Source organism: Physeter macrocephalus, chromosome 21 (assembly GCF_002837175.3).
Source record: "Physeter macrocephalus isolate SW-GA chromosome 21, ASM283717v5, whole genome shotgun sequence".
Lineage (NCBI taxonomy): Eukaryota > Metazoa > Chordata > Mammalia > Artiodactyla > Physeteridae > Physeter > Physeter macrocephalus.
This window is the reverse complement of record NC_041234.1, coordinates 84929304-84952639: the sequence shown is the minus strand read 5'-3', so window position 1 is coordinate 84952639 and position 23336 is coordinate 84929304. Positions and strand designations below refer to the sequence as shown.

The window sequence follows — 23336 nt, the reverse complement described above, 5'->3', positions numbered from 1 at the left end:
TTAGATTCCATATATATGTGTTAGCATACGGTATTTGTTTTTCTCTTTCTGACTTACTTCACTCTGTATGACAGTCTCTAGGTCCATCCACCTCACTACAAATAACTCAGTTTCGTTTCTTTTTATGGCTGAGTAATATTCCATTGTATATACGTGCCACATCTTCTTTCTCCATTCATCTGTCGATAGCCACTTAGGTGGTGCAATCATTTTGGAGAACAATTTGTCAATATTTGTAAAAAATGTTAAATACCCGTTCACTTTGACTCACTAATTTCACTTCTAGAAATTTATACCAACAGAGACACTTGCATGTATGAACAAAGCTGTATGTATAAAGATGTTCACTGCAACATTATTTGTAATAACAAAAAAGCTAACTGAATGTCCACTGGCAGGAGAGTCATCAAAAAATACTCTGGAAGATTAACGCTGCAACCGTTTACAAAAAAGGAGGTACAACCATTTGTAGGTGAAACAGAACAAATCTATATCGAACACAGCATGATCCTTTTTGTAGAAGAAACAGGCCAAATTAGTCTTTGTACTTTTAGATGACTATAAATGCACAGGAAAAGGACTGGAATGATATTTACCAAACTGGGCGGGGGAAGAGGACTGGGGAGGACAGGTTGGCATAGGGAAGGGGAGACTTAGACTCGGATTCTATATATTTGTATAGTTGGATTTTTATGACAAATTAATGCATTAATTTATTAATCATGTAGCTGAAAGTTTAAAAGTCAAAAAAAGGTCACAAGAGGAATGTACACTTTAGCAGCAATTATCTCTGGGGAGTGGGTGGAGGAGAACTTTCATGTTATATTCTTCTTATCTCTGTATTGCAGGCATCCTTAACCAAGAGGATGCATTAAGCTATTAAGGATGATTCGTGTGGATTTTTTCTAGTTTTTAATCTGAGCACATTGCAGAACCCCTCCCAAGTCCCTTGTTCTCACTGTATCTTCCCTTGTGAGCCCACTCCCAACCCCCAGTACGGACAGATGCCCACAGTCCTACCAGGCACATGGAATTCCATCTTACACTCAAGGTCTGATGTGGAGAGAGGGAGGAGTGGGCAACTGGCGTGGGGCAGCTGCTCTTTCCTTTTGGAGTCCACATCCTATCAGGGCTACTCCTGACTTCCTCCTCGGTGCTCAGAGCCTTCCAGAGGCAGAGCAGGAGAGCAGAGTTGTGGCTGCTAGCCGGCTCCCTGATGTCAAACAAAATACTCGGAGCCCATGAAAGACGTTCTTCGCTCTGGTGGTGCAGTTACTTGTGTAAGTGCATTTCTTGATACAGCAGCCCAGGCCTGGAGAGCCCACAGAACTTTACTGAGTGGCAATTTCGGGTCAGTCAGCCACTGGCTCGCCTGCAAGGCCTCACTTTGCTTGGTTAGTGTCCTTTAACCAAGGTGACAATGAAACCTCCTAGCTCCTCTCCTCTCACCCCTAACAGACTTAGGAGCTGCTGTCTATCATCCTGGGAAACCACAAAGTGCCATTCTTTAGTACTGTTGCTGGTATCAAAAGTCATTTCTGAAAAGGCAGGGAAGAAAACTCTGGGCTTCTGACCAAATAATAATAATGATGATAATAATAATAGTAGCAGTAGTAGTAGTAAGAGCTAACTTTTGAGTACTCCCAGGGGCTATGTCATAAAAAGTCTGTTGCATTTTCCTGAGCTGTAATAATGAGGAGGATGAAGATAATGACGGTCATAATAGCTTATACTTACTGACCGTTATGGGCTGAGTATATATATATTCTGGTGTATATATATATACACCAGTCTGACTGGTGTCTTTATAAGAAGAGGAGGTTAGGACCAAAGAGGGAGGCCCTCAGAAGAAAGTAACACGGGCTGAGTTTATATATATATATATATATATATATATATATATATATATATATATATTCTGGTGTATATATATATACACCAGTCTGACTGGTGTCTTTATAAGAAGAGGAGGTTAGGACCAAAGAGGGAGGCCCTCAGAAGAAAGTAACACTGCTGAAACCTTGACCTTAGACTTGTAGCCTCCAAAACTGTGAAGAAATGTTTCTGTTGTTTAAGCTTCTCAGTCTGTGGTATTGGCGATGGCAGCCCGAGGAAACGAATACACTGGCCAAACGTGTGCTATGAGCCAGGCACTGTTTTAAGCACTTCACAAGTATTAACTCCTTTCATCTTCATCCCATACTTATGAGGTAGCTCCTATTTTTATTCTCCAATTTTAAGATGAGGAAATTGAGGACAGACCGGTTTCTTGTAATAGCAAGATACTGGCAACAGCCAAATGCCCATCTCAAAGGGAATGGAGAAAGACACTGTGGTATGTTTCTACGATGGAATGTTACACCACAGTGAAAATGTAACTACACTTATACTCAATAATAGGGATGCATTTTATAAATATAATGTTGAATAAAACAGGCAAATCCCAGAAGACTACATAAAACATAATACCCTTTTTATAAGGATCAAAAAGCAACTACAATTATATAATACCTTATTTAGGACTGTTTTACATATATAAAATATTACATATTTTATTATATATAATGTATATTATATATATATTTTTTTCTGTGTACATGAGAAGAGGGATAAGATTACTTTTAAAAAGAGAAAAGGAATAATATCCAAAATTCAGGCTAGTGGTTCACAGTGGTTGGCACGGAGGTAGGGAGCAGGATGGGGGAAGCACATAGGCTTACGTCTGTAAGTTATCATCAACGTGGCTAGTTGTTGGGTGGAGTTCATAGTTGTTTATAATACGCTCCATGAATAAATAAATGTACTCATGAATAAAATTAAAGCATGCCATGAATGGACCAATGTTGAATCTTGTTATGAACCGAGAATTATAAATGTGATTTATGATTTAAACAGACCTTTGCACCAAAGGTCTGTTTAAAAAGAAAAAGCGGTAGGGGTTTCATTAAGTAACTTGCCCAAGGTCTCAAGGCTGAGCCAGAATGTGAACCCAGGCAACCTGGCTCCAGAATGCATAATCTTAACCACTGTTGTCTATTACATATCAAAACACCAGGCTGTTCCCCGGATGGAACAGAAATAGGGTCTACTATGAAGCCTGAAGGCCTGACCCTACACCCAGCTACCACCATATGGGCACTAGCCATCCAAGACCCCAGGGGGGCTCCGAAGTCACCAAATCCAGATTTACTACTTCTTCAGACTGAGCCAAAGCTCGAATTTCATGTGGAAAAAGGAGAGAAGCTTTGAGTACACAAGAAGGTACTTCAGGACATAGAAGTCCAGCCCTGAACACGTCATTTGACTTTTTACTCAAGGAGGGAAAGTAAATATTTGTGTGGCTCTCTCCACAGAACTCAGGGGAAAGGCTAATGACAGAGATTGTTCAAAAGACCTACAGAGGAACCAGGGCAGCTACAAGTCAAAAGACAGTCAGCTTGTGTGTGGAGGCCAAACCACACCTGCGGAATGACTGAGCCAGGGCTGGCCTCCCTGCTCAGGGTGTGTGACAAGGGGCCCCATGAGGGCCTTTTGCACCACTGACAGGACCAAGGCCTCATTCTCCTCGGCCTTGGGTTACAGATTCCACACAGAAAATGTGAGCCATGTAGAGTGGAAGGGACGAGAGGAAAGGTACTAAACTTCCAGTCCCTCATCAGCCCAAGCAGTCTGTGATGCCATCTGGCTCGATTTTAGTGCCTTCAAAGGACTTGAGCATCAGATGGCTTGAAATAAGGCCAACCCCACACTAGCACTAGAGCAAAGGGAGGGACAAACACATCTGAGATTTGGCTCTTAGCCCAGTCAAAACAGCTCAAGGGAACTCAGTAAACAGCCCACTTCCCTCAACCAACCAACCATGGAGTCTGGTTAATCTTCTACCCCTTGGGGGCCCTTGCTTGAAGGCAACCAGTGCGCCAGGCAGCCATTTGTAAGGCAGGCCTCCCCACCCTGTTGTCTCCAACACCAGGCTACAAGCTACAAGCTACAAGCTGGAGCCAGGTTCAGGAATCCCTAAGTCAAGGGAAGGCAAATGTCACATGTCCCCTTGAGGCATGACCCTTGAGAAGAGGCCAAAAGATGGTATTTGACAACCTCCTGACATGAGTAGACTCTGCTCACTTCTCTTTCTGCTTCTTTTCTTCTCTTCTGTTTAACTCTCCCATCCTCAATCTCTTCCCAGTCTCCAAGCCAGCTCCCAGGTTTTCTACGAGCACTGAAGGGTGATAAACTTAAGACTCACAGCAGCAGCTCCTGGCTAATCCAACACACAGAGAATGTGCAGAATCTTTATTTTCGTCACTAATTTTTAGAGAAAGAATCCTTTCGACCTACTAGGATGGGGCCCAGCATTCTATATTTTAACATGGCTCCCTAAGGTAATCTGGATGCAGGAGTGCTTAACTTACACTTGGGGAAATACTACAGTAGGTCAGCCTCCAGAAGTCTAAATGGTAGGTGTGAGATTAGAATATTTTCTCACAGAAATGACAGGCAGTTCCCAGGAAAATGTACTGACAAGAATAATGATGTGACTAGTGTTCAAAACAACAATAAAGATAATAATAATCATTACTAATTGCTGGTAACATAGCACTTCTCGGCTAGGCATTGTCCTAAGTACTTGTATTAACTAACACTTAAAACAACTCTATAAGATAAATGCTATAATCCCCTTTTTTTTGCATGAAGGAATTAAGACACAGAGAGATTAATAACTGGCCCAAGGTTAGTTACAGAGCCTGGATATAAGCCAGGCAATCTGACTCCAGAGTCCATGTTCCTACCCACTGACCTACATTATAGTACCCTGATATGTGCTGAGGCCCTGTACAGTACAGAGGAAACCCTTGATTTAAAAATGACTCAAATCCATGATGGTGTGATCCCCTGCTACTGAAATATTATCCTCTCTCTTCCAGCCCCACTATGTGAACCCAGACCTGGAATCTTCTAACTATATTGCCAAGGGAACTAATCAACACTGGAATCTACCTCCATGACCTCCCAGACACCAACATATTCATTCATTCAATCAATCAATCAATCAACAAATATATATTAAGCACCTATTATGTGTCAACTATTATGGACAAGATACAAACGGTCCCTGCCTTCATGCGCTTACACCCACCTCACTCTAAATGCTGATTTCTAGGGTTTAGAAGGGCTCAGAAATCAAAAGATGGTTTAAATCAGTGACCTAAGGGCTCATGACCTCTAATATTAATGTTTTGTTAGCTACATGACAGGTTAAATAGCTACCAGATACCTCATAGAACTTAGTACAATACTAGACAGACATATAGTAGGTATTTATCAACTTATATAGAGATATTTCAGGAGAGCACTGAGAACAGATAGATGGCCAAACCAATGAATAGAATTAGAACATCCTCCTGACTGCCCCCAACAGGAAGGACACAGACATAAGAGGGCTGGGAAACAAGACCCGGACTTCCATTTCTGGTAATAACAAAAGCTAGTTAGTACTTAAAGAGATCTATGACCCCCAAAAGCCACACTTCAGTGTAAATGTGTACTGGAAACACAAATTACCCCACCCCTAGAATGGTAAGGAAAATCCAGTCTCAAATCTTAACGATGAGTTGGGGTAGTAGGGGAAGAAACTAGTTAGTTCCACTAAAATCTTGGAACCAGAAGCCAGTCCCCGTGTGGGTTTGCACTCTAAATTTATACTACTTGGGTAATCCAAAAATGTTAGGCTGAGAGTTTTATTTAGCATGATTCCAGACTGGTAGCCCTCAAGTGCCTGGCAAGAACAAAGACAAATCCTCTCTAGAGAAATCCAGGACTCAAAAAAATGCCCACAAATAACATTTTAAAGAAAATAAGCAATGTACAATAAAAGAACAATAACAACAGTAATATTTAAAACAAAACCTAAACACACAAGTAAATAAGCCAAGAGCCAGTAAAAACAGAGCTTTAAGGACCTCAGAATAGTTATAGACTATGTTTAGGTTTGGAAAAGGGAAAAATAATTGAAATTAAAAACTCTATTGATAGTTTTAACTGATATGTTTAGTTACTGATTAGACAGCTAAAGAGATAAGTGGAATATAGAGCTGAAGAAATTATCCAAAATGCAACACAGTAGACAAAGAAGTGGAAGATAGGAACAAAAAGGATTAAGAGATGTGGAAGACAGAGTAAGATGAACTAACATAACTCTAAACATAGTGCTAGAAGAAGACGAGACAGACAAAATAGCTGAAGGCATAATAGCTAAGAATGTTCAGAAACCTGAAGAATGACATGTACCCACAGACTCTCAAACAGAATAAGCCAAAACAAATAAACATTGAAACAAACCCTACTAAAACTGTAGAACGCCAAAGACAAAGAGAAGATCTTAAAACCAATCAGAAAGAAAAGAGATTACTTTCCAAGGAGTGAAAGTTAAGACTGACCAATGACTTTTCAAGGCAACGGTGGAAGACAGAATAGAGTAAAATTACATCTTCACTGTGCTGGGAGAAAAATAAGTATGAACCAAGAATTTTATATCCAGTGAAAGTATCTTTCAAGAATGAAGAAGGAATACAAACATTTTTAGGCGAAGAAAAACTAAGAGGGTTTCTCATCAGCGGATCATCTCTAAAGGGAATTCTAAAGGATATAATTCCAGCAAAGGCAAACTAATGTCAAATAGACACAATACAAAATAATGAGCAAAGAAAGTGATAATTATGTAGGTAAATCTAAATGAACATTTTTTTCATAAAATAATAATGTCTTATATTATTTTTAAAAGAAAAGCTAAAATAATACAGAATTAAAATACATAACAACATAAGCATATAAGTTGAGGGTGACGAACAGAGTTAAAATATTATAAGGTCCACATGCAAAAGAGTCAGGTTGTAACCCAATTTCTCAGCATACACACTCCTATGGATATACCCAAGAGTAAAAAAGAACAAAAACAAAAACATGTCTACACAAAAAGTTACACATCAATCAATGTTCATAGCAGCATTATTCACAACAGCCATAAAGTGGAAACAATCCAAATGTCTACCAACAGGTGAATGGATAAAAAAAAAAATATGGCATATCCATACAATTGAATTTTATTAGCCAATATAAAGAAATGGAACATTAATAGATGCTACAACATGGATGAATCTTCAAAACATTATGCTAATGGATATATGTATATGTATAACTGATTCACTTTGCTGTACACCTGAAACTAACACAACATTGTAAATCAACTATGCTCCAATAAAAATTTTTAAAACATTATGCTAAGTGAAAGAAGCCAGACACAGAAGGACAAATATTTTATGATTCCATTAATAGGAAATGTCCAGAAGAGGCCAATCTAAAGAGATAGGTATTAGATAGTTTTTACTTAGGGCTAGGGGCGGGCAGGGGTTGGGGAGCACTGTAAGGGGACAGAGAGATGATAGCTAAGCAGTTACACTTTCCTTTTGGTGTTGATAAAAATGTTCTAAAAATTAACTGTAGTGATGGTTGCCCGACTCTGTGTATATACTAAAAAACTTTACATTCTACACTTTAAATGAGTGAATTTTATGTTATGTGAATAAACTCAGTAAAACTATGACCAAAAAAATATTATAATATCCTTGTATTATTTGAGAGAAAAAGTCTGACTGACTCTAGATCTGGATATTTATGTTAACATTGGTAGGATAAACATTAAAAAAACAATAACTGAGGAGCCTGTGCTCCGCAACAAGAGAGGCCGCGACAGTGAGAGGCCCGCGCACCGCGATGAAGAGTGGCCCCCGCTTGCCACAACTGGAGAAAGCCCACGCACAGAAACGAAGACCCAACACGGCCAAAAATAAATTAATTAATAATAAAAAAACAATAACTGAAATAGTGTGTATAACTTCTAAACTAGTAAAGGGAAAATATCCAATAAATCCCCCCAAAAGGCTAGACTGAAGGGAATAAAAAAAGACAAAATGCTCCAACCTGGAGTTTACAACCTGTATCGGATGGTGGCAGACCACGTGACATCCAGCAGTCACATCTGTGCTAAGAAGCAGACTCTCCTCTGTGTGCGGGAGCTTGGGATGAGCAGAGGCTCACGCCCTATCCAACCCACTTCATCAGCAGGGTCCCTGGAGAAACAAACTCCTTATGGAAGGCCTGGACCCTCCAAGAAAATACCACCTCGGGATGAGACAGCTCCCTTTGGTCACCAGGGGTCAAAATGATTCCTCCAATGAGTTGAGGCCTACAGGTCTTAGGTTCTAAAGGAGAGTAAGTAATTCTGCGCCGAGAGGTTATCTGAATTGTGACACACAAACTAGTTTGAACTATTAAAAGAGTGTAACGGGTGGATGACTTGTACACGTAGCCCAGTAATCCCTGGCTGCTTCAATAAGAGCCATGAGTGCACCTCGTGTATGCCATCATAGACAGGGTCCCTGCATCTCCCTCTAGGTCAGCCTGTTGTCACAGGACACGTATTTGTGCTGTGGTTATTCCACGGTATTGGAGCTGACCGATGGGAATGCTGTCTAGCCCCTGACCAGAGGAGGTGGGTGCTCCCCCAGTTCTGGCTGGAGAGTGGGGATCCTAGCTCTCCTGCTACCCTTGCCTCCTGGGTCCTTCTTCCGTCCTGCACTGGCATTGCAGGGCAGGGCAAGTAAAACCGCAAGACATCTGGAACGACTCTTCTTGCCTAAGGGCCTACTCAGTTAAAGGAAAAAGAATCTTCTCCGGTTCCACCTTTGGAACTAAGAGTTTAGTCTTTAACCACATGAAAGCAGCCTGCCAGGATAAGGTTCCAGGCCGTATTTTACAATGGACAGCTCTGGCCCCGCGTCTGCCAACAGCAACCCCCACCCCCACCCCCACTCCCCCGCCGGTCTCTGCTCCGCAGAGCAAGTCGCCATCCCTTTGCTCAAGATTGGAAACAGAACAGGGCCCATCCCTTTGGCCCAAGTTGCAGCTGACTTTTTGCCCGGCTTGGAGAGCAGGAAACAGCAGCTGCATACAGTGAAGGTGGTACGACACCCAAATGGGAGTGGCCCCATTCTTCTGACACAGTCTAGATCACCTACAAATTAGCCCTCTTTGTCATCAGCTACACATGCGCACGCACACACACAGCCCTAAAGCCCTCTTCATCAATTACAGTATCCACTGGTCGCGTCTCGGTGTGCCTCAGGAAAATGCAAGTGGAGAGCAGTATTCATGGCTACTTGGAAACGAATCCTGGAAATCAGAAAGCTACGGATAAACCCCTTTCCTGGCCAAAGATGTCCTGGTGGCTCCTGGAGCCAACAGTCTGTACCTGTCACAGGGCAGGGAGCCGCTGCGAATCCGAGAGTTGAGGGTTTCTCCTGCTTTGAGACTCCCTGCGCTCAGAGGAGGAGGCGAGGGGTGGGCTCTGGATCAGCAGGGGGGAGGGAAGCAGCATTCTCCCCACCCTCCTATCAGCCGGACCTCTGCTCCCATGGGACGGTCCCCACAGAGGGCAGCCTGTGAGTCGGACCAGAAGCAGAGAGGAACCAGGCAGCTTCAGGAAGATTCATGGTCTTCTCTTCCTCTCCATTCACCCTCCAAATAGCCATTTCTAAGTGGCTGGCATCGTAAAAAAAAAACATAGTCCTTGGTCTATATGGACGTTCCGCTTCTTTAGAGCCCCCCTCTCTATCTCCCCACCCCTGCCTATTTTGGGCCAACATAATTTACAATTCCCAGAAATGCCTGAGAAGCAGCGTATGCACTTCTGGTGCCAAGCCTGACCAGTTTTACAGGTTTTCATTTAGCAGGTGTCTGTTGCTAAATCAGTAGCAGCTGCTAATTGCTTTTCCTCCCTCGAACCTTCAGACAGAATGAAACATCTGGTGTTGTCTCACTTTGGGTTAAAATCAGATACCTTATCATCCCTCCTTTGGGTTCCATTTTTATTAAAAAGCTGTCAGCTGATGCCTGGAACAGGTAGCAGAGAGCAAGCCCGCCCCAGAAGCAGGGGAATGATTCTAAGGGCAACCCAGCAGGATGAGGCTGCCTTCCATTCCCAGACCTCAGGCACAGAGGCAGGGTAGCTCGGGCACCAGTCCCCACAAGGTGGAGCTTTAAGCCCATGGCCGCCCAGGTTACTTGGGGCTCCATTTCTTGAGCAAGGAATCTGAGGACCTCGCCCACCTCTTGCTGGCAGTGCCCCTCCCTGCCCTGAACCTGTTCCAAAGCTGGCACCCTACGTCCCAGCCCCCTCGCCTGTCTCTTTAATATGCACATGCTTCTACCGCCATGAACGGGAATCTCGGGGAATAAACTATATATGCCAGTGTTCTGTAGCTTTTTCAGCCACCTTTTGGTTTGGGGTTTTTATTTTCCCCCCAAAAAATCTGTTGGCAAGGCCCCAAATCTGCTTCTTGATTCTAAGCCAAAATCATTTTTAAAGGTACCTTAATAGCAATTCAGATATTTTACATTATTAATAAATAACAATCTTAGCTAAACTTTATTGAGCACTTACTTTTTTTTTCAGGAAAACAAAGTTTATCATACTCATAGGTCAGAAATAGGAGGCACCCGTGCCATGCAGAGCCACACGGGGAAGCACCAGTGTTGGTCAGGAGGCAAAGGGACGGGAGCGAGGGGAGAGCCTAGGCCATGGCCTTTATTAGTTTCTGCATTTCTGCAGGACAGGCAAGGGAGGGCAGGGTAACAAGTTAGGACTGGTTAGTTTGAATAATTACAGCAGGCTCTAAGCTATAGGAGTGGTCTCTGGTTGCCTGGTACCTGGTCCTGGGATGATTAAGGCAGAGGAATATTGCTTCCAGGGTGGTAAGGGCCAGATAGTGCAGGTATGGCTCTGGATTGGTGAGTTTTGAGCACTTACTATTGTGCATCAGGCATTGTGGTAAGCACTTTACATGCATTACCTTATTGAAGATTTAGGAATTATGATAGTCCTCCTTTTACAATATGAAACAGGCTCAGAGAAGGCCTATTGATGTTGTGGAAGCAAGACTGGAACTGTGTTCTGGCTGGCTTAGAAACCTGTGCTCTGCTGACTGGGTATTTGATAATATTAAGGAATTACTGATAACGATTATAGATATGATAATGGAATTGTGATTATATATATACATATATATATATGTCCTTATATTTTAAAGATGTATAATGAAATATCTATAGTTAAAATTACATGAAATTTCCCTTAAAATCATCCAGGTATAAGAGTGAGTGGTCGGAGGATGGGGGGGAAGCAGTTTGAGGTAGAATAAAAAAACATTGGCTATGAGTTGATAATGGTTGAAACTGGGTAATGGATGCACTCGGATAGTTTTTCTTTTTCTACTTTTACATATGTCTCCAGTTTCTTTAATATAAAATTAAAGATCTATAGAATTATACACATACTATCCACTGCATTTTAGAACCTCCTGACTTAAGATTTTTCCTGCCCCAAACTTCTTTGCTGGGTCAGCTCCTCTGGCCTGCTCCTACCATCAAAGTTTCCTCAACTGGTACCAGTGCAGTACTGGGACTCAGAAGTGACCACCCTCCCCTTGGACTTATAAACCTTCAGTTTGTCTTCCAGTCTCCAGTCACTTTACTCAAGGTCCTAGGTGCGTGGGACATAAAGGGAGGCTGGGAGGACAGCTGCTTTGGGAAATAGTTTGGCAGTTCCTCAAAAGGTTAAACATGGAGTTACCGTATGACCCAGCAATTCCACTTCTAGGTATAAACCCCAAAGCAGTCAAACAGATACGTTTACACAAATATTGACAGCAGCACTATTCACAAGAGCCAAAAGGTGGAAACAACCCAAATGTCCATCAGTGGATGAATGGATAAACAAAATGTGAGATAACCAACAGGACCTACAGTATAGCACACTCAATATTTTGTAATGACCAATAAGGGAAAAGAATCTGAAAAACTGAAGCACTGTACTGTACACTTGAAGCTAGCACAACACTGTAAATCATCTATACTCCAATCTTTTAAAAATGTGGCATATTGTACAAAGGAATAGTATTCAGCCATAAAAAAGGAATGAAGTACTGATACATGCAACAACCTGGATGCACTTGAAAACTTTATGCTAAGTGAAATAAGTCAGTCAGAAAAGGCTACATATTATGTGATTCCATTTACATGAGATGTCCAGAACAGGAGATTAGTGGTTGAGAGAGAGAAAGGAGATTAGTGGTTGCCAGGGTCTAGGGAGGGGAGAGCGGAGAGATGTCACTAATGCTTTTTGGGGGAATGATGAAAATATTCTAAAATTAAATAGTGGTAATGATTGACAACTCTGTAATACACTAAATTAAACATTGACTTGTACACTTTAAAAGGATAAATTTGTATTATGTAAATTGTATCTCAATTAAACCCCCCTCAAAAAAATGATTAAAGGGAGAAAGAAATAGGCAAGGATTCATTTGTGGAGTGCTTTTAAATGTTCAAAGCTCTTTGCTAACTCTCCTTTGTTATCTTTTGTTGTCTGCTATCTTTTCTTCCATAACACATCTGTGAGGTAGAGAGAGCAGATGTCACTAAGCCCATTTGACACATAGGGAAACTGATGCTTGATGAGGTGAAATGAACTTGGTCAGAGCCCCAAATCCCAGTCAGCAGTAGCGTGGGAGTGGGACAGGGCACCGAGCAGCACTGCCCCAGCTGCACACTGGAATTGCCTGCGGTGCTTTTTGAAAAGCCTTATGTCTTGAAATTGGCTCTGGTGATTCTGCGGTACAGCCACGGTTGAAAACCACTGGTCCACAGACTGGAGAGAGTGAACTCACCCACTAGCTAAGGCTTTTACTGCATCAAGAAACACTGCCTGGGGGAGTGGCTGAAGGTTGAGCGAGAAGTGTTGGTTGGACGAGCCAGAGGCTGTGCCTTCTCATCGCTTTTTAGGAATAGAACCAAGGCAAAGAACTATTAAGCTCTGGAGGCAGAGGCTACTACTGCCTGCCATTCTCATTCACGGCTGCCACCTTCCCCGTGGGTTGGGGGGCTTGGGCGTCACTGACAAACCCAAAGGTCTCGATGTTTCATTCAAATGGGAAGAAACACCAGGAGTGGGCCTAATTCACCTGTCATGAGGGAGGAGAGAGAGCTGGCCAGTTTCCTAATCAAACAGGCTGTCTGGGAAACAAATGCACAAAAAAAAAAAAAAAAAAAAAAAGCAAAGTTGCTATTAGTCAATGTGGAAAAGAAATCCTGCCAGGGAATTTTAATCTCACTCGGCAAGGCTAATTCTGAAACAAAGCCCCCTTCACTTCACCATCACCCAACCAGGAAGCTGGGGCCAAGGCCCTGAAGGCTAACATCAAATAGCACATGCCAATAGGAACACGCCTCGATTTCTAAGATAATGTTAGGAATAGTAGTAACAACGACAGCATCTGATACTTACTATGTGCCGGACACCGGGCTAAGTGCTTACCCCACGTATCTCAATTCATTTGAGCACCAATCTACAGATAAGAAAATGAGGTCACAGAAGTCTGTAACTTACCCAAGGTCACATGAATAAAGGCAGAGGAGCCAGCCACAAAAGCAAGGACAGGCTGGCTCCAGGGCCAGCAACTTGACCACTACATTATGCTAACTCTTAACAACCAGGCAGAGACGAAAAGACCTTGAGAATTCGCTGCAAACAATGTGAACAGTTGTTACCGCTCAATGTTTTCTGTTCTATTTTGGTGTTTTTCTTTTTTTTCCATTATGAATATATTACTTCTGTAAAGAAAACATTTATACAATTTTAACGGCAGAGACACAAAAGCCTCACGCTTTGTGATTTTTTTTTTCTTGTTAATACGTTGAAAAACAACCACTTTTGCTTGGTGGTGATTATTTTTTTATTTCTACTTTTCTGTATTTCACAAATTTTCTTCAGTAAGTAGGTCTTCTGCTGTAATCAGGAAAACATTATTTTAAGTGGTTTAAGAAATAATTCACCTGGGAAAAATATCATCTAACGTCCCTCTGCCTTCATACCTAAGATTTTATCCTGGACATGTGTGTGAAAGATCCCTGGAATTCCTCTGAGCAAGACAGAGGTTCGAGTTGATTGACTAATTCACTTACACTCTCTGTGGATACCTACCATGTGCTGGGTGCCCTGCAGGGGACAGCTACCACAAAAGACACTATCCTTGCCCGAAGACACTAGTTATGATACAGTGCTGAGAGCCTGCCAACAGACTGAATACACAGTCCAACCAAACTATGGAATGCTAAGCAGCTATTGGAAAAGAATGAGCTACATCCATACCTGAAGAGATTACAGATTCTACTGTCAGGTTAAAGGAAAATACTCGGGAGGGATGTTTATAGTGCAATGCCAGTTGTGCAAGAAACCTAGACCCAAACAAACCAACAACCCTAGAAATGTGAACATCTTTATCTGCATTTATGAGCAAAAGAAAAATGTGGCAACACATACAAACCCTTAATACAACTTACCCATGGGGGGACAGGATTGAAAGTTGATGGGGTTAAAAGATTGGCTTTCTCTTTATACTCATCTGTTTAAATGGTTTTTCAAGGAGCGTATATTATTTTTGCAAAAAAAAAAATCTTGAAAGTATAATCAATCCTCCAAATCTCTAATGGATATTGTATAAAATTTCTGCAAAGACTTGACTTGGCTTAATACTTGAAAATCAATCTAAACAATTAGGAGAGAGGAGGAAGGAAGCCCATGAGCTTTGGTATCAGAAAGACAGAAGTTCTCAGGCCAGTTCTGTCAATTCCTGTGTGTCCCTGGGCAAGTTATTTAAACTTTCAAAGGCTCAGTCTGTAAAATGGAGACACTAATGAAACCGAGGGAGGTCATCAGCTAGATTCCTTGAAACATAACTTGCTTAATAAATAATATCCTGTAACCTGCCTTCACGGACCAAGCTTGCCTTAACTGTTCTTACAAACTGTATACCCTCCAAGCTGCATGAAGCTGACAGATTATATCACGAGACTCCTTTAACCACCCCCTACAGAGGTGTTAAGTTGTTTTTCAGGAACGTGGAACTAGTCTTGCCCAGTTCAAACTGGTCGAGACCACCAACCATTCAACTGGGCCTGAGAGTGCCTGATGGATAACCTTTTGATATCAGAGGACCAAAAACTCCACCCTCAGATCATGCTAAGGTCACCACTTTTCTGAACATGCAGTCCATGAAGAAGCATGTAACTCCGATACACTTGCACAGAACCCGGATTACTTCACTTTCTTGCCACCCATCATTTTACCCCAGGCCTCAGACCACCCTGCTTCCTTGTCCCATAAATATCCTGAGCCCCTCGCCTTGGGGGAGGTGGATTTGAGATTTGTTCTCCTTGCTTGGCTGCCTCGTGAATAAATTTTTTCTCTGTGGCAAACCTCAGCATCTCAGCGTTTGGCTTGCTGCGCATCAGGCAAATGAACCTGGCTCAGTAACACTAATACCCACCTCGCAGGGTTTCTGTGAAGATCAAAGACTAATAAGTAACAACTAATGCTGCTTGAGGGCTTCCTATCTGCCAGGTGCTCTGCTACATGCTTTACACATATTAACTGATTTAATCCTTGGAACAGCTTTAGGAGGGAGGCACTAGTATCACCCCCATATCATAGATGAGAGCACGGAAGCCCATTCAAGTTAAGTAACTTGGCCAAGTTCCCTTCCTCCCTCCCTCTCTCTTACACACACACACACACACACACACACACACACACACACACACACACACACGAGTAGCACAGCCAGGGTATGAACCTACAGAATCTGATCCCTGAGCCCATACTCTTAACAACTAACTAGGGTGACATATTTGTATTTGTGAAAGCTTTTGTGGTTGTAAAGTCCCATCTACTTGCAAGGAATTCTTAGTAGTGGTGGAAAAGATAAGAAATACACATAAAATCTAAACACTACAAGGGCTAGAAGATGTGACAGAAGTGGTGTCACAGGATGTCTTCTGGTGATTGGCATATAAGGGGCAAAGTCTATATATACGAACTGGAGTTCATGACCCTCCATCCTGCTCTTCAGACTCTCAGTGAGGAGTTTACTGGTTCCTACCTCCATGCCTCTGGCCCTGGCATTCCTTTGGTTGAACTACCTCCTTCCTCTGCAATTTGCACGCACATTCTAATAGCGCTTCAAGGTTTGGTTCAGGCTTTACTTCTCCATGAAGCCTTTCTGGACCACTGCATCCAACGACCTCTCCAGGAGCCAATGCATTAGAGTGCAAAGTCCTCAGGTTTAGCCTTAGTACCTACAAACCATGTAACCCTGAGCAAGCTATTTAGCTTCTTTAACTTCAGTTTCCTCATAGGTAAAATCGGGTTCTTGCGAGAATTAAATAAGAACATCCATAGATTGCCTGGCACATGGTAGGTGCTCAAAAAATGCTGCTACTATTAATCCTCTTCCCATTTTCTTAGAGGTCGGAACTACTGCAATTTAGCGATTGAGCCTGAATTGCCTTGCAATTTTCCTTTTTCACCATTTTGACTCTAACATTGCCAGCACTTCTCAGGCATTTATGCCTCATCTTTCTAACTAAACTGCAAGTTCCTTGAAGGCCAGGAATGTATTCTGGTTGCTTTTGCATCTCCTGCAGCATACGGCACAATACGTAACACAGAAAAGTGCTCAATAAAAACCTGGATTGACTGGTATGGCTGGGCTGTATTCACGGAGGATGTTAAGACCCACAGAGGTTAACCTTGAAGTACAGGCAGCAATTAGACATATTCTAGGGTAGTCCCTAGAATTTGGTGGAAGCCCAGGTCTTCTCAACACCTTCTGCATCCCTGCACACTTGGCATTTACCTGATCAGAAACATGCTGGTCTTAAGTACTCTTAAGAAAGCAAAGGGAATTATAGTTTTACTTCTTTGAGCTTAAATAAGAAAAAGAAATCAGATAGCTAAAAATTACATTAATTTATCGGTCACATTACTTAAAAAAAAAAAAACCCTCAAAATTATCCTAAAATGTCTTGTATTTGTAATGTACAATTTTTCTGTTTCAAAAATAAACTCTCAAAAACGAAAAAAAAAAAAGAAAGAAAGAAAGCAAAGGGACATTCTGTCCCTAGTTCAGGTCCAAAACCCAAACTATAACTTTTTTAAATAACTCAGTTTGCCACTCACAGAAATAACTTTTCTAGGTCAATTAGCATGTTTCAATATGCCGATCAGCAGAGTGAGAGCCGATTTGCTTTGGTGACAGCAAAGTTTTCCCAGAAGCCCACATGGGTACAAGGTGTGCCGGCGGCAGTTACATCCCAAGAACATTGAGATAATGATTGTGGTTGGGGAGTAGTCACCCCGGTAATGAAAAAATCATTACTAACCTCTTCCACTCAGTCTGAGAGTTAGGAACATTCAGGAGAACCATCTAACGGAGAAAAAGAACTGGGTAAAAGGGGAGGGGTGGTAAAGGAGGAAAAAAGGAACTAATGTAACAGATCAACATGGATACACAATAATGGGCAATTTTCATAATGAGATAATAATATACTTGAGGCTTTGAGCCTTGAAGAAGAAAGGAGCTTGATGAAAAGAATCATTATTATTCTTCTCCTTATTATTCTAGTAGAAGACAGATGGCTGCAAACATAAATACTGGCCAGGCTAGAGTCTCTGGTCTGAGAAGGGGGCTGATACAGTGTCTAAAGTTTCTTTTCTGTTTCCAATCTCCCTTGCTCAGAACACATCGCATTTATAAGAAACTGTCATGGGTATTTCAGGGCAAAAGGCACAGGTCTGGGGATGCAGCTTGGGCCCAGTGCCTCATTCTGAGGACCAGACCACCAGCTTTGCAAGGTAAGAGCTATAACTGAAAAGCTAATATGCAGCCAAGTTCCATGGGCACCCTACTTAGCCCCCTCCCCCCACCTCTTGGCTTGCACTTTCCAGAAGGGGGTTTAGCCTGGCATGGATGATATTCTTTGCAAAGTCCCAGGCATAGATAAGGAACCCCATCACCATCAGACCAAAAAGCCACTGGCTATAACACGGAGCTCACAAAATAGGCAGCTCATCTATTCTCCAAGCCATGGACAACTGACAGCTTGGGCCGGGGGGATCTTAACATGGGATCCATGGATGGGCTTACGGGCGAAAGGGGCAGGAGGTGGCAGTCTGCGTCCCCCCCTGAAATTGTATGCAAACTTGTCTCTGCGCATCTGGGAAGAGGCTCTATGGTCCTCATCAACTTATCAAAGAAGCCTAAGACCCAACTCTTTTAGATGGAGAGAAGCTAAGCAGCATCTCCAGCAACTTGACTCACTAGTATTCAAACTCACACTGAATTTCGATCAGACAACAGGAAAAGGGCTCTGAAGTCTGAGTCAGGAGACCTGGGCTCGAGGGGCACCCACCTTGGCTTTTCAGGCAAGTCATTTATCCATCTACGTTCCCCCTCTAGAAGATTAGACCAGACAAGCTTTCAGCTCTCTGCTGATCTAATAATAGTTCCATGATGCATTTCCCCTCCTTCCTTCCAAGAAACAAAAGGGAAATCACCATTGAGACACTTCATCTGAAGCCAGAAAGAGACCTACTCTGAAATCCTGGAGGCAAAGAGCACTTACTTGTAATATGGGCCATTGGAATACACGTTCCTTCTTCTAAGGTACCAGCTTCTAAGATGAAGAACCAGGAGGAACTTGGATCTGGGTATTCTCTAGCTGGTCTGCAAACCCCAGTGCCAATGAGGCACAGGACAGAGTACTACAGCACATGGAAATTCACTGATGACCCAAATCCTTTAGCTGACTGTGGCAACTTCCTCCAACTCCCTCACTCTCTGTCTTTATATATGTGAGTGTACGTATGTCTGTGTTACTGGTACACACATCAATTAGTTCATTCTACTTTCCTTGTTTCCTCATTATAGCTAATTAGGAAAAAAAAGGATTAAAAAGATCAAGGGCCAAGAAGGAAGGAAGGGCAAAAAAGAGAAGTCAAAAGCTGACTTCCTGCCTAACTGGATCATCAGGCTTAAAGAGTTGCCTACCTTCCTGTGTCTTATTTTAAGTCAAATCAGAGGTTTGAGTTCAAATAAGGGGTTGCAAAGCAAAAAGTCTGGAAAGCCAGGGTAACCCAGGAGGGGTCCCAACCACTTAAAATAACCAGACCAAGACCAAAGCCAATTGTCAAGACGTATGCAAATGGAGCCACCACCGTGAGCTTTTATCAGCTTCATTTTAGAAAAAGAGGACCAAGATTATTTACCAGAGTGATTGGAATCGCTAGTTAAGTGAGAGCTCATCAAAGACGTCTCAATGTTAAGGAAAGTTACTTGGACATGCTTGATAAGCTGGCTGGCTATAGCTTGACATTTATTTGGAAAGTATTAGGTGTCATAACGAATATAATAGCAAATCTGCCATTCGAGAGGGGACGAAGGGTAGAGAGGGAAAGGGAGGGAGGGAAGGACGGAAGGAAGGGAGGGAGGGAGGAATTTCTACTGATGTATATATAATATGCACCTAGAAAAGTATAACCATCATAAGGGTATACATGAGTATTTGTGGAGAGGGAGTGACTAAATCCTCAGAGAGAGTGAAGTGTAGCTGTGGTTGTAGGATCTGAGGCTTAGTCTCCACTCCCAACTCTGCCACTTAGAATTTGTGTGTCTCCCTGAATGTCAGTTTCTTCTTCTATAACAAGAGGCCATAACACTCGCCCTCACCCAGCTTAATATCTACGTTACACAACTGTTATTTGAAAAAGACCTTGTAAACTATAAAATGCTATCCAAAGAGGAAGGGTTATCATTATGAGATTTAAACTGTGATCTTAATGCATGAGGCAAATTTAAGTCATGAAAACAGAAAGCAGCAGGAAGGATTTCACAGGTGATTTCTTTCCCTGAGCTTTCCAACCCAGCCTGCTAATCGCTCTGCAGCCCCACATATGGGAGTCTGAGGACAGGGCCCAGCCACTCCCATAGCTTCTGCTTCCCTCTGCACTGGTTCATCACCCAGCCACCTGCCACAGTGGGATTCTACCTGCTAGCCACTGGGGGAATGTGTGGGCCAGACTGCCCTGTGGGTTTGGAGGAACAGGGGAGAAATCCAGTTCTTGCCCAAAGGGGCCTTTGGCAAAGCAGACTGGCTTTGAGGCTCCCCAGCAGATTACTCTGGACCAATGTGGCTGAGTCCACACTAGAGGCCCTTAGAACACCTAGAAGCCTCTGTCGAATGGGTGGGGCCCCCTTTCTCTTCACCAAACCCTTCCAAGAGCCTCTGTAGGCTTTTTTGGTCTGTTTTGGTTCTGGCCCAAACCCTTATTAAAGCCCCAGAGTTCCACACAATACTCTCGCCCCCACCAAGCTCCACTGCATCCAAACAGGGCTGCGTCAAACCTCAACACTGAATGTGTAGATATTTAAAAACTTACATGGAGGGGTAAGGGGTAGAAACTACTATGTGTAAAATAAATAAGCTATAAGGATACATTGCACAGCACAGAGAATATAGCCAATATTTCATAGTAACTCTAAATGGAGATTAATCTGTAAAAATATTGAATCACTATGTTGTACACCTGAAGCTGATATAATATCGGAAATCAACTATACTTCTTTAATTAAAAAAATTAAACTCACACGGGCACATGAGCTAAGGACGAGCAAGCAAATACCGTTTTGTATGTTGCTGGTATGTTCCTAGAAGAGGTTACTTACCAGCCGCGTATTTACCACAGGAAACAGCAGGGCAAGAAGAGCTCCATTCAACATGTGCATCTGTAGCCTGGAGAGGAAGAGAGATAAAGTGCAGGTCACACCCTGACTCTGGTGCAGAGGCAGACAAAACTGTGTCAGGTTATGCCATGCCAGATGGGAGAGCACGTAAACAAGTGGCTCTCTGTGCAAAACGGCACTGGAGTTGGCACACACACCTAAATAAATGAAAAGCAGGGCTTCCCTGGTGGCGCAGTGGTTGCGCGTCCGCCTGCCGATGCAGGGGAACCGGGTTCGCGCCCCGGTCTGGGAGGATCCCACATGCCGCGGAGCGGCTGGGCCCGTGAGCCGTGGCCACTGGGCCTGCGCGTCCGGAGCCTGTGCTCCGCAACGGGAGAGGCCGCAGCAGAGGGAGGCCCGCATACCACAAAAAATAAATAAATAAATAAATAAATAAATAAATAAATGAAAAGCAGCATATTTTGCATTAACTGAACTATTCTGAAGAGCACCGCCGCCACCTCAAAATCCCCCAACCACTCTGTGAACACGCTTTGGTTACAACACTTCATTGCATAATGAGCTCTGGGTTCCCTAAACATGCGGTCAAGTCCCAATCTCAGCTCCAACTGTCGTGGCTCACGCAGCATTACAAAGGGGAAGTGCGGGAGCCAGGTGTTATTACACTAGTGTGTTATTACAGTAGAGACCTGTTTCTTAAGAGCAAGGCTGCTTGTTTCCACAGCCATGCCCAAGGCTTCTCCCCACACAGAGACCTGGGCATAAAAAGGCTAGCTAATACAACCCAGGGAGCCCACCGCAGCGTTTGCAAATGCGCTCTCCCACCTTCTTAGAAACACACCTTCAGGGGCTGCTGCGGGAGGTGGGGAGGGCAGAAGTGGCAGCCTTCCAAACTTTCCTTCATCTGTTTTACATACTGGGTTCTGTGATTTAAGAGCAAAACACAAAAGAAAAGAGAGACAGAGACAAGAAAACCACGTGTCTCCAGCATCGGGTAGGGATACCGTTTCCCAATTCCAGACTTGCTAAAACCCACACTAGGAACTCTTCGTAAGGGGGTTCCTGACTTGCTCAAGAACAAGCAAGTCAGGAACAAATTCTGCTTGTGCGAGCTGTGGGGATGGATTTAAGCAGCTTCCTTCATCCAGGCAAGTGGTCCTTTACTACTGAGGGAGAAGCAGAGAATGACAGTGTGTTCCTCCCGGAGAAAAGCTAATTTGACGGGTCACGTACAACCATCGCTGAGTCAACGTGGCTTCTGGACCGCAAGCTCACTCTCGTGCGCTCTCACACACCCACACTCACAGCAGCCTCGTGATACCAGGATCTCTGTTATGCCCTGACTGGGACCTAGAAGAACTTAAGCTCTTCTCTTGGCGCTCACAGACGTGTGCCTAAGACTAAGAGACAATGTTATAAGGAGCCCCAAGGGAACAGCACACAAGCCCCAAGGCTGCTGCTTGTTTCTTTCTGCTGCTTGTTGTTACTTAACTGCTGTAAGTAAATTATCTCGCCGAATTTTTACAGCAATCTTATGAGATGGGTACAATTAAGTGTTTGCATTTTGCAGATGAGGAAACCAGGCTCAGAAAAGTGAAGTGACTTTGTCAGTGCCACACAGAGGACAGTAGAGCCACAATGCAAACCCAGGTTTATCTGACTCCAGACCCCTCTCACTGTCTTGTATCAGAGCCTGCCTCCCTTCCTCCATTGCAAATATGACCTCAGGTAGAGAGTCACGGATGCTCCGGTTTCAGGGGTCTCTCTTACCACCTTAAAAGAATGCTGGCATTTACACAAGGCCAAGTAGATATTTGGGCGACAAAAGTTAAATCTTGAGGACAATGGAACTGATCCCAAAGGCCCGTGGAAGGCCAGAGATAAAGAAGACAAAAGCCAACATCAAGATTCAAAATAACCAATAAATTCCTAGATAAAGACAAGTCTTGTTCTGGGTCCTCAAGATTCAGTTCCACAAGCTCCATATAGGCCAAAGGGTGAATTATACTTAATATATAAAAGGGTCTTGCATATCACTAATTATAAAAAATATCTAACACATACTGAGCACTTTCATGTGCCAATCACTGGACTAAGTATTCAAATGCATCATCTCATTCAATCCTCAGTTTTTATTAGAATCAGTATCATTTTCAATTTCACAGCTGAGAAGACCAAAGCACTAAGTGATTAAGTGACTTGCCCAAGATCAAGCAGATCATAAATAAGTGACAGAGGGAAAAGTCACACTCACCGAGTTTCAAGACCGTGTTTTTGCTGCTGTACCCTGCACTTCAAATCCATGATATGAACATTACACATGTTGCGTGTGTGTGCGTGCGTGCGTGTGTGTGTGTGTCAGACAACAGACCAGGTAGGAAAAAAGGTTCTGGGATGCCCATGGGGCAGGGAAGGTCATGCCTAAGAGCGACGGAACCCCTAGAGTGCTCCGTTGCAAAACTGCCCCAATTACACAGCTTCACTGCCCTCTACGGACCCAGGGCACAGCCCAACAGGTAAATGACTGACCACATCAGAGGCAAAGGCTTTTGTTTTTGCTTTATAACACCTCCAGCCTGCCACTCCGATTTCTATTGGGTATTGGAAATAGAAAATGAGCCACCAGAAAATCCAGTGAGAGTTCCC

At 43.1% G+C, this 23336-nt stretch overlaps 1 protein-coding gene across 20 annotated transcripts in view; it reads right to left on the bottom strand.

Annotated features, from left to right (window-relative positions):
- Positions 1-23336, bottom strand: part of TMEM164 (transmembrane protein 164) — a 167507-nt gene that overhangs the window by 38743 nt on the left and 105428 nt on the right. For 13 of the 20 annotated variants that reach the window (XM_055081508.1, XM_055081522.1, XM_055081523.1 and 10 more), the window contains one exon: positions 20673-20739. In XM_055081508.1, the coding sequence (XP_054937483.1) occupies positions 20673-20739 (67 nt within the window). Of the gene's footprint in view, positions 1-9304; positions 9595-13396; positions 13458-17331; positions 17376-20672; positions 20740-21531; positions 21614-23336 lie in introns of those variants that run through there. The other 7 variants (XM_055081510.1, XR_008616333.1, XM_055081511.1 and 4 more) reach the window with 7 other exon arrangements.